The sequence below is a fragment of the Trematomus bernacchii genome, unplaced genomic scaffold (assembly GCF_902827165.1).
Source record: "Trematomus bernacchii unplaced genomic scaffold, fTreBer1.1, whole genome shotgun sequence".
Lineage (NCBI taxonomy): Eukaryota > Metazoa > Chordata > Actinopteri > Perciformes > Nototheniidae > Trematomus > Trematomus bernacchii.
This window is the reverse complement of record NW_022987698.1, coordinates 6,570,708-6,586,897: the sequence shown is the minus strand read 5'-3', so window position 1 is coordinate 6,586,897 and position 16,190 is coordinate 6,570,708. Positions and strand designations below refer to the sequence as shown.

General features: G+C 42.1%; 1 protein-coding gene and 2 non-coding genes across 5 annotated transcripts; all 3 read left to right on the top strand.

The window, feature by feature from the left end:
- Positions 1-22: 22 nt before the first annotated feature.
- Positions 23-16,144, top strand: LOC117489844 (transmembrane protein 198-like). Of its 3 annotated transcripts, none has more exons than XM_034139390.1 (5): positions 23-398; positions 12,789-13,022; positions 13,836-14,411; positions 14,771-14,848; positions 15,187-16,144. In XM_034139390.1, the coding sequence occupies exons 2-5, from the start codon at positions 12,869-12,871 to the stop codon at positions 15,237-15,239; spliced, it is 861 nt and encodes a 286-aa protein (XP_033995281.1). In that variant the 5' UTR covers positions 23-398; positions 12,789-12,868; the 3' UTR covers positions 15,240-16,144. The 3 variants fall into 3 exon arrangements, with proteins under 3 accessions (XP_033995281.1, XP_033995280.1, XP_033995279.1); XM_034139389.1 differs by having other exon boundaries at positions 14,771-14,860; XM_034139388.1 differs by having other exon boundaries at positions 24-398; positions 14,771-14,919.
- Positions 5,115-5,188, top strand: trnan-guu. Its single transcript has one exon. It is a non-coding gene; the product is annotated as a tRNA-Asn (tRNA).
- On the top strand, positions 5,493-5,566 carry trnan-guu. The gene has a single exon. It is a non-coding gene; the product is annotated as a tRNA-Asn (tRNA).
- Positions 16,145-16,190: the final 46 nt, after the last annotated feature.

Here is a 16,190-nt window from a genome sequence, read left to right as displayed (position 1 = left end):
GGTTAGTTAAGATTTTCCAGAGAGGAGGAGGAGGAGGAGGAGGAGGAGGAGGAGGGAGTAGTTTGGTTTGTGGAGTCACAGACGGGAACTCCAACGGTTAGACACGAAGTGAGGGAGAATGGAAACCAGCTAACCGTCCTCCTCACATCTGCACTCACAGCCATGTTTGCGTTCAAAACGTTTGCCTGAGGCAGGGTTGGGACAATAATGATGCCGTTGTTGTCGGTTTAATGCTAGTGTGTGAAGTTTAAAAAGAGCCTAGGGAGACGTTGGGAGAAAACCGGTTTACCCTGGTACCCTACCGCCGCTTTTTGTCGGTGAATGGTGGGGTGTTTTTCCTGTTTGACAGAGCAGATTGTCAAGGAGAAGTTACAACTGCCGAACAGCCAGGCTCAGCGGTAAGTTTTAAAATAATTTACTGAAGAAAGAAAATGTGTTTCAGATCTCCACATGACTAGATCATTCTTTGTATTTACAGGTTTGGTTGTCTGACTGCTTTTCTTTTTCAGATGACATTTGAGTATGTTACTCCATTTACCGATAATGACTGATTGTAGTCGAGCGATTCCACCTCAGGTCCTGCCTGATGAGTGCCAAACTCTACAGCTGGAAATATTTGTAATAACACGTAGCCAGCCTGTCTGCTTCCATGGCTGCTCCCCTTTTACATTTTACACTTGAAGCACACAATGCAATTTATCCTTCAGCCTTTGAGGACAAGGACATAATCATCCAGAATAATAATGTCTTTATTGGTGTGCACTGAACCAAACATGTAGCCCAAAATTCCCCAGTGCTGGGCTTTGATCAGGACTGGCTGGGAATAAGTTAGTGATATGAAAGTTCTGCCATTGGAAGAGGCAAGTGGCCTGTAGTACTTAACATAATAACTACATTCTTATTTGAGTTTTTAATAGTTTTAAATCCAGTCATGTGTTATAACATTGTTTGGCAAAGTTGAATAGTGTAGAATAAGCATATGGAAGCTTCCCTCATCTTTTAGGCAAACATATGTCTCTTTATAGCCCACGTTGGCATGCATTCTCCCTGCGGTTCTGCTGTGTGATCCAGGGTGGGAGTGCCTTTTGGGTTTTTGTCTTGAGATGACAGCCTACATGTCCTGTCTTTACTGGGGACTGCAGTCTGTAGTTACCCCCCCAAGTGCACCACCCCATCTACTTCACTGTCAGCCTGCACCAGATGGTTTTACACCTTTGAAAAGGCAGAGAGGAAGCCCTTCCCTGCTCTGGGAAAGAGAGAAGGCAGGAAAGAAGGCATAGAGCGCAGGGGTTAATGAAAGTTAGACTACACATGTTGTTATGTGTGGTGCCTTTTAATTAGCAAGGACCCAAGAGTGTTGTTTTTGTCTCGTTCTATGCTATGGTGACTCCTCTTATGTTTAACGATTATTATTTAAAATACTTTAAAAGAGTGTTTTTAGGGACAGAGAGTGTACACAGCAAGAGCAGCTGAGCCACACAGAAAAGTAGGAATTCCCATTTTATGAGGACCGGCTTTAATTTAAAGTTTGGGTAATTACTGTGTTTGGATCGGCTTTCCTCTTCAAACACAAGCGATCTTTCCCCCCTTTAGACAAAAAGGCCAGGCAAAGGTCTATTCTTCTTAAGGTATTGGCTGGCTTTATCAGCAGTAACAAACTTATCTGAAATGGCCAACTCTATGATTTATAGTAATAAGTTGAATGAAATACACAATTCTTACTTTTTACTCTACATAATAAAACAAATATGTTTGTCAAAAGCTGTCTGATAGCACTCAATAAAAAAATCTCTTATTTCTTTTCAGTTGTTGTGGCAGTAAAAAAAGACGAACTTCATTACTATGGTAACTTAAAAAATTGCTTTCATTCAGGTGGGTTTACGTCAGGGGTTTTCAGAATTGTTTGGTAAGCACTCCAACATTGTCAGGCCTAGGGATGGGACGATATATCATCTGGTAAGAAAGAACAGACGCACACAACGTTGCTTTAGTTTTGATTATTTATGCAGAGGGATTAATTATTTCCTTATTTAAGAACGAGCTGTCTTATCTTTGCAATATAAATACTTGTTTCTTATCAAGGTATGCTTACAACTGTTAACATGGCACACAAGCATACCAGAATCATTTTGGATAGTGGGGACATTAAATTCTTACCATCCCATGCCTAGTCAGGCCACATGCTCAGGCCTCCTCCATCTGTCCATATGGACGACACATGGACATTGTGTACTGAGGAGGTACTCTACGCTTGTCACAATGAATATGAGCAGTTATGGGAGAGCTGTTTTGTATAATCTGCCTTCATCGGCAAATGCAGATGATCCCTTTGTCTTCCTGCATTACATATTAAATGACAAACTAAAGCGTAACTAAAAGAAAATGTATCATGGCTGAGCATCGACCTTATTTCCCGTGAGACTCAGAGATGGAAGGATTCTGAGACTCCTGGGTGCAAGAGAAACCCCATTGTCACATGGAAACCACATAACAACTGATTCCAGTCATTTTGAAACATCCATGGGCTACTTATAGCCCTTTAAACATAGGTTGTAGTTATTATGACATGAGAGGGGTGTAAGTTTGCTTGGAAAATAAAGGGCACACGTGATATTTTAGGCTCTTGAGATCGCTGTAGGAGGTACAATTATTTTGAACTGGAATTTGAAAAAGACGGTAAATGGCTGCTCTAAATGATAGAGCTGCAGACATATATAGGCACTGCATGGAGGTCTGAAGTGAAGCGCTACTGACTCTGGCACTACAGCAAACATTTCTACAAAGTATTATAAGTTAATCAGTTTTATCGGATTTTACTTTGACAGTCTGCCTAAGAAACTCTTTAACCCTGTAAAAATAAATAAAACACCCAAGTTTGATGAGAGCTAAACCAGTTTTAATATAATAAATATCATTATTGCCGTATGACATTTTCCCAGATTGACTTCACACAGCACACTCTTGTAACTGGTTGGACGTTGTTCCTTTCTTCTGCTCTAATCCAACCTAGTGTTCATTAGCAGAATATATTATCTCATACACAGTGCCTCACTGTCATGCCCTCACTAACATATGGACTCCACCGCGCCGCCTACTAAATGCTGCTCTCCACCACAAACCCTAATAGAGCGTTATGGAGCTGCCCCACCTAGCTGCACACGCTCCACACTGTTCCTTCTGCTGCTGGATAACTGCTTCAATTTACTGCAGCATACAGTGTTCTCTTGGTAGATGGATATAACTCCTAACATGTTGTATTGCCATGTGTATTTCTAATGTACATTACACGCGCATGCACCATCAACATGTGACTCTTGAAAAGGCTCCTTATTGTGTTTCTGATCTTTCTCATGCCTCTCTTTAAGTAGCTCTCTGCATTTTTAAGTTGAAAGGCCTCCATTGTTAAGACTTTAATCAGGCCTGAGATTGAGAGATTATGAGGAAAGGCCTACTTCTTTATTAAATATTGCCAAGTGACTATTATTTGGGTCCATGGCTAGAGTGCAGCATATTTAGCAGGCAGAATTAGGAACTTGATATTTTTGGGAAATAGGAGACTTCAGTTTGAGTCCTACATTACATCTGCCAGGAAGATGGTGACTAGTCAACTGCCAATTGTGTCTCATTAAATATGTTGTCAATGTGCATAACTCTAAAGAAGTAATGAAGACGTTGAAACACTTTCTGTGCTGTGTGCAATAGAAATGTAGTAGGGTGGATTGAGTCAGCACTTGGAGGCAAATCCAATCAAATTTTGAAAACCCCTTTATTTTAGTTCAATAAAGGTGTGTTTCATCCAAGTGCATATGTTTGTATCACATCTTGTCATGTAGTTGATTTTAAGTCCATGTACTGGTAAATCTCTTTTGATTTAGCAACTGATGAGTAGGGAAAGACCATGTGACATACTTGAAAGGCTGCTTCTGTAGAGAACAGACCTGAATACAGATGAAGATGAATATATGATACATTTATCACAGATGCACAAATGCACAAAGCCTCTCTGACGTTATGCCTGATTACGTTTGGCCCTTTAATGGCACCTTAGCGAGGTATTATGTTAAGATTGTAAGCTTCTGAGAAACCAGCATCATAAGTAAGAACTTAACTGTTACGCATCATCATGTATGTCCTTATATCGATAATATTTAAAAACTAAAGCTTTAAGACTAGCACACATTCAGCTTCCACAGGTTTGATTTTAGGCAACTTATGGCGCATTTCCACCACACGGTCGGCCTCGGCCACGCTCAGTACTGCTTGGCCGCGTTGGGCCTTAACAGGGCCGGCTCACTTCATGCTGCGCTTCCATTACAGTTTAGGAACTGGGGTAGTTACTATAGTAACGCAGTGTAGGCGGAGCCGTGACGTCATCTTCAATGAGAACCCCAGAAAAACAACACAGCCGTTAGCTGTTAGCACTCAGAGCTCACAGCTCCTTATATATGTTCAGAAACTCGACAAAAGTTAAACAAGTACACACCACAGACTGCCTGTGTCATGGCGAGTACAGTCGCTGCTTTATTTATGTCTGTATAGGCCGTTGTTGTGAGTGTGGACGGTCGGAGCATATACTGCGTTAGCTTAGCCAATCTCCATTTAGAAAACACGCATTTTAAAAGGTTTTTCGCCTGCCGTCTGTCTGCAGACTTGACAAAGCATTAATTCATGGTTTTTACTCACCGGTATCAGTATGTTGTTACTTCGGCATCATTTTGAAACGTGTATTACAATTAAATCACGGTCAAATATGTCCATCTTGTTGTAGTTGTAGCCCCCTTGCCAGCGATGCTCTCTCTAGTTTAGCATACTCAGCCCGACTCAGCCCTGTTTGTTGGCCCCGATAGAACCACAATTTTGTCGGGCCAGAAAAGAGGTGAAAAAGTGGCCCCGGGCCGGGCCGGGCCGGGCCGTACCTAGGCCTAGTGGAAGCGCAACCAAAAACGGGCACGGCACGACACGGCACGCTTAAACCGCGCTCCGCGCCATGGTGGAAATGCGCCATTATACTCTTCTGTATGGCAGGAAGGAGAACAGACCTCTTGAAGCATATAGCAAATGAATGAGGGTGGGGGCTGAGCTAAATTGCACGCCCCTTTCTTGAGGGCAGGCATGTCTCTGTGGCGCAATTGGTTAGCGCGTTCGGCTGTTAACCGAAAGGTTGGTGGTTCAAGCCCACCCAGGGACGTTTTCTGTTTGAATAAACATGTAAGGTAACATGACAGTTGACGTGTTCAGGGGCAAGGTTCCAGGAAACCAGTAACAAAAGTATAACTGTTACACATTCATTATCAGTTGCTGTATGTCCTTCTTTCGACAAAAATTGAAGACACTAAAGCTTTAAGAACTGGCACACATTTAGCTTCCACAGGTTTAATTTGAGTCAACTTCTACTTTTCTGTATTCTAGGAAAACAAACTTCTTGAAGCAAAGAGCAAATGAAAGTGGGTGTGGACAGGGATCCATGCCACGCCCGTTCAGAAGCATAACATGTCTCTGTGGCGCAATTGGTTAGCGCGTTCGGCTGTTAACCGAAAGGTTGGTGGTTCAAGCCCACCCAGGGACGTTTCCTATTATATATAACAGGGGTCGGCAACCTTTTTGATATGAAGTGCCATTCTAAAAAAAAATGTTTATCAGCGTGCCGACGATCGTGAATTATCAACGGGTGGGGGGGGGTTTGAAGAGCTCGACGAAAACACTCGTGTAAAGTGATGTTTAAAACTCAGTTAATGGGGCTCATTCACTGGCGCTTCCACAAACAACAACCAACATAATTGTTACATTCAAATGAAGTAGCCTACATTATTCAAGTTTACATTAACTTTGGATAATAACAGGGGAGAAATGAGCTGAAGCGCTCTCTTTTCCTCTCTCCCGCTCTCTCTCCCTCTCTCTCTCTCTCCTGACAGCCTGTCAGTATCTCATGCAGCTCACTGATCCAGTAATGAGTGACAGTGAAGAATAAATATATTTATAACTAGTTCCAAAGGTAGATCAAATAGCTAAGTGTGTTAGGTCTAACTCTTGTGTGTTTCGCTCCGCTCACCGGTCCGTCACAGCGGGTGGAGCTGCAGGATTTCTGCTTCACACACACGTTGCAAACCGCTATTTTATTGTCATTTTCGGACACCTTAAAATACTGCCAGACTGGTGAAGCGATTTTGGCGAGCTTGTTTTGCCGCACACAGAGAAAAGTGTCATGTATGTTACGTCTCGCGATCGGCCTTTTTAGAGAGCACCGATCGATCGGCAGAGAGTGAGTATCGGCCGATATCGATCGCCACACAAAAACTGTGGCATTTTTACAGCTCCTTATGGGTAATGCAATTTGTGAAGTGCTTTCCTCTGTGGTGAAACTATCAGCACTGCATTACGGAGGAAAGCGGCAGAAAGTCGCCTGGAGTTAAAGAGAGTGGGGCTGCGTTGCGTGCTTGGCTTCCTTCTGCAGGTAACGGGGAGACGCGCTCTGGCGGCGGTCTCGTTCAGGATCCGAAAATAAAATAAATATTTTGTACACTTATTCCACTTATTCCTAGTGTGCCACTGGTTACGGTGCCGCGTGCCATTGGTGGCACGCGTGCCAGGGGTTGCCGACCCCTGATATATAATATACAGTTGTGAACACACCCACATTGAAGATGCACTGTGACACAGTTAACTTTGCAGTGTGTGCATAGCACAACAGAGCTCTGAAAATACAACGTAATTGCTTTATCTCAGGTTTTGAAGCTCGGGCTGAAATTGAAGTCCCAAATATCCATCGCAATGATCTAGTTTAATATCTTTATTTATTTACTTGCGGATGTGTCTACGTTTTATTTTTTGATTTGTACATTTATGCACTTTTATGATCATTGCATCATTGTGTATTTTACATATATATATATGGAGAGGATATCAATAACATTTACAAAGCCTGAAAGCATTTAAAGCCTGGCAAATAGAGTACATTTACTAGGGATGCTCCGATCGATCGGTCACCGATCGAGATCTGCCGATACTCACTCTCTACCGATCAATCGGTGCTCTCTAAACATGCCGATCGCGAGGGCCGATCGCATGACGTAAAATACATGACACTTTTCTCTGTACGCGGCAAAACAAGCTCGCCAAAATGGCTTCACCGGTCTGGCATTATTTTAAGGTGTCCGAAAAAGACAATAAAATAGCGGTATGCAACGTGTGTGTGAAGCAGAAATCCTGCAGCTCCACCCGCTGTGATGGACCGGTGAGCGGAGTGAAACACACAAGAGTTAGACCTAACACACTTAGCTATTTTATCTACCTCTGGAACAAGCTAAACTAGTTATAAATATGTTTATTCTTCACTGTCGGCCTCACACATTACTGGATCAGTGAGCTGCATGAGACGATACTGACGGGCTGTCAGGAGAGGGAGAGAGGGGGGGAGAGAGAGAGGGAGAGAGAGGAAAAGAGAGCGCTTGCTCATTTCTCCCGTGGTATTATCCAAAGTGAATGTAAACTTGAATAATATACATAATTTGAATGTAATAATTAAGTTGATTGTTGTTTGTGGAAGCTCCAGTGAATGAGCCCCATTAACTGAGTTTTAAACATCACTTTAAATGGAAGATTTAAAGTGATGTTTAAATCTTCCATTTAGGCCCCGCCCACTCGATCGGATCGGCGATCGGTATCGGCAGATACTAGGGCTGTGCGATTATGGCAAAAATCATAATCACGATTATTTGGGTCAATAATTGATATCACGATTATTAAATACGATTATTCATTGACTTTGAAAAAATCCATTTATTGAACTTTAAAACAAATTCAAATAATAATTTGAACAGTATATTTTTAACTGTTGAGTACCCTGAACGTATAATTCAACTGAAAAACCAATACAAAAATAAATAATATAAATGATACATTTAAATAAATAATATCAAAATAATAAATACCAATAAACAAGATCAACAAATATTTTTGGAGCGCACTTCCCCAAGCTACTAAACATATATAAATATGATAAATACAAATAAATGAGACCAAAATTAATTAGATCAAATATGTTGCACTGTCACAACCTAGCAAAGCTAAATAATTGTTTTTTTCGATTATGTTGTTTTCGTAATTGTGGCAGGCCAAAATCGTGATTGCGATTAAAATACGATTAATTGCACAGCCCTAGCAGATACTGATTCCGGCGATCGCCCCCAAAATTGGCGATCGGAGCATCCCTAACATTTACTATCATGTGGTGCTTTGTTCATTACGCAAGTTGTTACATCACACCAACTCCATGCTGCAATATTTTCCATCGCGTAATCAGAGACACAATGGCAAGTGTTATAAAGATTAGCGTGTTTGCCAGACAGATTAAAAGCTTGTTTTCATAAAATTGCAAGGTTGCCGTTCCTGCTGTTTCCCTATAAGAACCAATTTGCTTAGAACTAGTTGTTTGTGTTGACAATGCTAGCTTTCATGGCAGTGAAGAGCATACTGTAGGTAGATGCATCGTGTTTCCCAGACTCATTTGAATCTAGGCAGTGCTGTTGTTGAGATGAAGCGATGTTTCAGTGTTGATGGTTCATCTTTTTGTTCCTGTCTGCTCTCTGTCACAACACGAGGGTCAGTTCCTGCTGAAAGCTGATGTTCCACTTCCTCTTCTGGTCCTGAGCTTCCTGCTATGGAGAGACAGGAAGCTCAATTGTGGCCCATATGATGTCTTGCTCAATATGAGAATTAATGCGGATGTTATTGTGACGATGATCATCCATCTTTATAGTATGGGGGTTATAGCCGTTTTAATGACCCCCACTGTGAACATAACCTTTATTCCCATGGTTCCTTCAGCTGGTTAGAGTGTTCAGCTGAAGGTGGTGAGATTTATTGCTACAACTGCAGAGCGCAGACCCCGGCACGTCTCACATTCTTGGTAGAGTCTTCCGAGTGAAGTTGTCAGACAGCCAGGTCATAATACGGCAGGATTTCAGTTTCTCAGCTGGCCCTAGCCGTCAAGTTGGAGGAGCCCTTGCAGAATCCTTGGATCTGAACACACACGCCCACCCAACTCTTCTTCAAACACACCCAAATTTGCTATGTGGGGAACTCTTTTAGTCAGCCCAGCCTGTTCCTCAGCAGCTGAGCACTCAGTCGGCTCAGCCCCCCGCAGTGTTTGTTCAGGGGGAGTATACTCCTGGGCAGGTTTTTGTTTGAAGGGTAACATAATATTACAATAGCTCATTTGCAGCTAATGCTTATTGTTTGTCAATTCACAGTTCCTCCTGCTGCCGCTTAAGTAAACGTAAGTGATACTTCTAGAGGCAATTGTGTGTTTTGTTTTTCTATTTTCTCACCATTGGACTCCAAGAAAAGGGGTTTGGTACATTTCAAACCTCTACTGATCAAGCTTGTCCTTGCTGGAAATGAAATACTCTGTAAACTCTTTAGCCCTTAATCAGCCGGTCAGTCGGTCCACCAACTATTGGACGGATCGTCCCTGGTGGAAATATCCCTCTGACCTTAGTGATCCTTTGGCGTCATAATGAGGAGGACAACATGTTTTTGAGGGAAATATATTAATAAAAAACCTTTTGATGGATTGCCATGAGATCTATTGTATGTAAGGTCCTTTAAGGACAAATGTGATCCTCTGACTCTTCATCTAGCACTATTATGAGATTTAGTTTTGAATGTTGTCCAGTTCTTTGTTTTAAAGCTGAAAACAAATTAATTTCCTAGCTCTACTGACATTTTTAGCATACAAAACTTAAATAATTATTCCAAAGCATCAGCATTCTCACTGTGAGCATTTTAGCAAGCTGATGTTGGCATCAAGCTTCAACTAAGTAAGTGCAGCCTCACAGAGCTGCTATAGCGAAGACTCCCAGTCTTATTGAGTTGTATTGAATTAGTTGCCAGGCGACTTCAGCTCGCAGAAAATTCAGCTAAGAAGAAGAATCGGAAGGGCCTCCAGAGAGCTCTGTCATTAGGATAGATAGTTAGGACCCCCCCCAACTCCATCAGTCACCAGCGCTCTGAAGGCAAATACTTGGCACACATCTTACAGCAAACACTCGGGATCTACCAGTCCCCTCGGTGCTCTCAGCCATCTTCATGCGGTCTCCTTTTTCGTCCGCATGGTTTCCTCTAGTGCCACTAGAGGTCACAGCATGGGCCTCAGAGTCTTTGTTTTGCCCCATAATGGCTCCATTCTCCCTCAGCAGCAAGGCCTTCCAAGCCTGCTAGACATAGGACACCATTGTGACAGAGAGGTAACATGAGGCGGACTCATGGGGAAATGTGTGAACTTGTGGTGTTAAGTTAATTACTTTTAAAATGGTGATGAATTATAAACTAGTTCACACATAGCGCCTGGTAAACGAAAAAGTAGTCTGACCAATTGCAATAGAAGATCAAACAGTATCCAAATATGATGTGTGTTAGAGAGGAAGACATTGGGCTTCATTGATTTCTATTAGACTCTGACATTTGACCATATAATGGTTTAACTGGAATCAATAAGCAGACCACAAAGCGCTCATTCAAAGTCGTGGCTCTCTTGAAGCAAAAGAAAAAGTCAAGAGAAAATCTTGTTAGTGTCCAATAACCGAAATTACTGTAAAAAGAAAAAAGGGCTACTGAGTGATATGTTACTATATTTTTATATTTTGTAAGATAGAGACATCAAATCACGTGTATTTGTGTATAAATCTAGAGAACAATAGATTACCTGTGCTTTTTGTTTTACTTAAGTGCTGCAGATTAGGTTAATGATCTCTATTTACCGAGTAACATACAACAATTACATCATGTAGTTTGTTAGAGGAATGCATAGAATTTGACCTTACTCCATAACTATTTAAGCTTCACATTTCTCACTATAAAACAAACCGACAAACAGCAAGAGGTCACAAACTCTCAAACTCTTCCCTGCAGGAAGCTGGCTGGTGCAGGTGTTTCATATCCAAACCAACCAGGTGGCCTTTCGCTGCATTCGTGTCCTATTGGACAAAGGCCAGCTGGGGCAAAGTGCTCCAGGGACAACCAATAGCAATCTGTAAGAAGTACACTTATAGATACCTTTGTGGAAGTACACATTCACATTTGAACACTTCCACAATGCAACCCTGACTGAATCAAACCCAACATGGAGGAGAAGATCACAGTAAAGAGACCAAAGCCCTGAACAATAAGCTTCCTGTGTCTGTCAATCCATTTTCTAAACCTCTTATCCAGGGTTCATGGGGCTGGAGTCATGCTTATTGGGCAAGGGAAGCCAATCCATCACAAAACATTTAGACTACTTAAACTCAAGTGTCCTCAGACACAAATATAGAGATTATATTTAAACTCTTCTTGCGACACTGCTGACCACCAAGCCGCCGTGCCGCCCTGAGCCCCGTGTGTAGTTTTATTATTTCCTGCAACAAAGTTTGGTTCCTCATTTTAAGTTGGCTATAGAGTTGATGTGAAGATTATAGTCTTGAGATCCACAGAGCTCCTTTTTCTTTGAACATATTTTATTTTGCCTTTGTCTCATTCTATCAATATTACTTTTTGACTTGCTTTAGTAAATTATCTTAGCTATTAACGTATATCCTCAAAGTGGAAATACACTATAATATAACCTCCACTAAATCATATTGTCCGGACTCTAAATGACCACATCCTAAATGTGTGTCTCGTCTTTCAGTAAAGAATCCGACATTGACGTTGTCACTGATGGGAAGCAGAAAGAGGGAGACAGGGACAGGTTATGAAAATCTGCGAGAGACTAAAGAAGGAAAGAAAACTTTCCAATGAGCTCTCATTTTTTCCATGTCAAGTAATTCATAGGCAGGACATACAAATTACAGAGCCCTGTGTCTAAGTAGAAGTTGTAACAAATAAGGCACATTTTACTGTAAAAAAGGAAAATTATTTAAGGTGTGGAACGTTCCAGTTGAAGGAGAGGTAGTGGATAGACGGAGAAGACAGAGATCTGGCACAAAGCAAAGAATAAAGGCAGGAGGGACTGTTCCTGACTGTTTGTCCCAAGCAGAAAACGTGAGTGAGCTGTAATCGGATCTCAGCTGTGGTGAGATCATACACGAGGCCTCGGAGCGAGCCGTCCACCCACAGACCCTCAGCCCCACTGCAGCCTCTGTGGCTCGCTGCAGAATGAATATCAAATGTAGCTTTTCTATAGTACCAATTGAGGTGAAATTAAAAAGAACTACTAAAAATGTTTGAGGCATTGTGTTACATAAATGTGATATCAGCTTGTTACTGTAGTGAAAACTGTGTATCTCAAATGTGGGAATCTTTTTTTCTTGTTGGATGAACCGAAAGACTTGTGTTCATATTTGAAAAAATATTCCTACTTCTTATGCCTGATAAACATTTTCACAGTGCTGAAACAATGAAGATGGTCAAGTAGGGGGTTTAGTTGGAAAGAACAAAACAAAAATGGATGTTAATTGTGAAGAAATGTAAAAAAGTATATTCAATTACTTTTCTCAGAAGACCGACCATTTATGGCTGTCAGAGTTTATGACCCTCATTATTAAGACAGGACAGAGATCACCAGGGTGCCTGTCTCATTGATTAAAGCGAGTGAATGAGCTGCTTGTGTGTGCCCGGGTTGCATAGCTTTGTGTTGAGTGTATGACAGCTGCGCATACAGAGCAGCTAGGCAGAAGTCACAGTTGACCTGGAGGTTTCACACTTCACATTTACCCTGGAGAACTTCAGTTTTCTGTGTTGATCAGGATACCACACCATTTCTTCATTTTCCGGTATTTCATAAACATGTCCTCTTCTTTTACTTTCCCCAGACCTGCTCAGATGGACTTGAGATAACGTCACCAGAAGTTTCACCCTTGTCCCGAACTCCAGCCTCCCGCAATCACCCATAATGGCAGACCTCAGCGGGCTGAGCACCGAGGGGGCCGGGACAGGCTCGGTCGAGGTCGACGCCTGCAGTTTGGAGATAGAGAGGAAGTATGATGTCATCCCTGCCGTCATATGCTCCATGTGTTGCCTGTTCGGCATCATCTACTGCTTCTTTGGTGAGGATCCCCATAGACTATGACATCAGGGAGGGTCAAACTAAATGTTTTTGGGATGAAATAACACACCATCAAAATGCCACGTGTAGCTTCATAGTACTGCCTTAAAGGTCACCTATTATGCAAAATCCACTTTTTCCTTTCTTTTATACATAAACATGTGTCCCCTCTGTGTAAAGAGGTTCTGAAAGTTTCAAGAAAAAAGATTCTCTCACTTTCTGTCCTGATCCATTTATATAAAAACCTGTCTGAAAATGAGCTGATCAGATTTTGGCCACTTTATGATGTCATAACGTTTTTTTGGCTTGTGTAACCATTAGCCAATCAGCAACCAAGGTAACCCCCCCCCCACCTTATCACCTGCATCTCCTCCCAGAACACCATTGTGTTCTTTTTAACCAAATATCTCTCAGAGGGGCGTGGGGAGTGACTCCTTATTTTCATCTAAAGTAACAGACACTTTTGAAACAGGGCTGAAACAGAGGGGATTATGGGATGCTACAATGGGTGATCTGTTTGGTATTTGGAGCCAAACACTTCAGAGACATGTTTTGTATATATCTGAGACCTATAATAAAGTAATGAAAAACAGTATAATAGGGGACCGTTAAAAGATATCAAATCGATTTGGATAAACGTGTGCTTTTACTTGATCTTAGTGGTTTCACACAAAAACATTCTCACTGTATGTGTCCAGAGTTGCTTTGTTGAGCTTGTACCTTTCACATATATATTTAAGAACAAATGCTTATCCTCTGATCTTTACATCACCTTATTCCTCATTGTAACTATTTCCGGTTTGTCCTCCTCTAGGTTACCGCTGTTTCAAGGCGGTCATGTTCCTGTCTGGTCTGATGTTCGGCTCCGTCGTCATCTTCTTGCTGTGCCACAAGGAGCACGTGTTGGACACGCAGCTGAGCGTAGAGGCCAGCGCCGGGATTGGCCTCGGCATCGGCCTGCTGTGCGGCCTGGTCACTATGCTGGTGCGAAGCGTCGGCCTCTTCATGACCGGCCTGCTTCTGGGCCTCCTATTGGCTCTCGCCGCCCTACTGGTCACTCACCAGTTCTACACTCCAACCACAGTCTGGGTCCCACTGGGTTCCCTTCTGGGGGCGGGCATGCTGTTTGCTGTGCTGACACTGCAGTGGCAGAAGCTCTTCACCATGATCTCCACGGCGGTGTTCGGGGCAGCCATCATGACAGTGTGTGCTGATTACTTTGTGGAGATGCTGGTGTTGGCTAATCACGTGTACGAATGCTTGCGCCTTACAACCGGGCCACCTCTGTGCTGGTACAGCTGGGTCATTCTGGGCATCTGGCCCGCCCTCAGCCTCATAGGAGTACTGGTCCAGTGGAAATTGACAGATGACAGCTTCTCGCACACTGACGGTAAGGAGGAAATATAATGTGCCTTTGAGTTCTAAATGTCAACTTTCAAGAATTGCACTTAAAAACAGAGGAATAAATGTGTCTTCACAAATATCAGGCGACTTACTCCAACTAGGTGAAATAGTAACACGTATTCACAGAGCAGGAACAGCCAATGAGAGACCTAGCTCTGCCCCTTTTCAATTTGTTAGAAAAATCCCAATTTCTTGCCAATTGATAAATATGGGCCCAGATGTTTTAAGTTAGTATTTAACAAACACACATTTTCAACTTGTGCTTCTCACAGTTTTTGTCAGTTTTTATTTAAACCATGATGTGACGTTACAAAAATGCCTTTGATTTTTCCCTTCTTCTTGTAGTGGTTATCAGTCGGAGACAGAAGAGAGTCCAGCTGATGCGGATTCGAGAGAAGGACGCCAAGAAGCGACAGCAGGCAGGTGGGCAGGAAGGCACGTACCGCCGTAAACCCACCCCAGTGAAACGTTACGCTGGGGATCTACTGGCACCGGTCAGTGTCACCCAACATGGCGTGTGCTGTAGATACTCATTAGTTTGCTTGTATGGCATCAGTTTTATCTCACCAGTAAGCCTAGGTCTGTCATGACACTAACGAAAAACAATAATATTGTTAACCACCATGTATTCTTGGCACAAGATAGCGTCTCACTAAAGTAGTTGTCGGGACAGGCCTAAGCCTAACTAATGCCATGAAATTCTTGCTGATGTCCCTTTTTGTGTGTACCTGGCTCATCTCTCCCTGTGTTGTTTTTCTCAGAGCTACCTGCAAAGTCTGCGGGACAGACAGATGGGCACCGGCACTTCCCTTAGCAGCATCGGCACTTCCAACCACACCATGATTGACTTTGACTACGACACCGGGTCCACCGCGCCCCTCACAGCTACAACCCCAGTCGTCAGGGTCTGAGCCAAACAGAGAAAAGAAGGGACTACTTAAAGCTCTGCGGTTCTCTAACTGTGTCTTCCTAACCTACAAACGGCTCCCCTCGTGCTCTTAAATGGATTTGGAACTAGGATGTGCGTCTGTTCTGTCAAAGAGAATGCTGCTTTTTGGGGAGAAGTGAGAGGTGTTTGATGAAAGCTATAATATAACCACTGTGTTTCTCAGAGAAACACTTAAACACAGACACTAACAAAGTAGGGTCCTCCATTTCCTTTTATCGTGTATTAAATACATAAACAGCAAGTACGAGCCTCGTATGTTATTCTGTTTTGGTAGTGAATAATACAAAACAATATGTTTGGCGTTACATGTACTGTTCTTAAAAAGTTAGTCATTGCCCTGAAGTGTTGTGTTATTACCTGTCTAACTGTGTGCTTGTAGAAGTTGTGAAAGTTTATCATTAAAATGTGTATTTTTTAGAGTTTTTTAAAGAGAATGAAATATGACATGCAAATGGATACATGAGTATGACCTGGAGTGTAGCAAAAGCTGAAAGGTGCAAATAAATAACAGTTTGTATTTTCTGTCAGAATACAGTAGGTGAATAATTTAGACTGTATGTATGTTTGTGGAGTAAACGTTTTATAATTTAATTTATGTAAAGACCAAGTAAGGTTAGAAAAGGACAAAAAACAAAGCATGTTTGTTGTTAATTTGTAGATTTTTAAATAATTATCCATTGTGTTGTTTGAATTCTGAAGGGACAATGCACTTGTTACCTGAATCTGTACATACCTGTTGATAGAAATAAATAAATGTGTTTGATACAAAACTGTTTTTTAGTTATTGATCGAGTCACTGTTTGTCTTTTTGAGCTC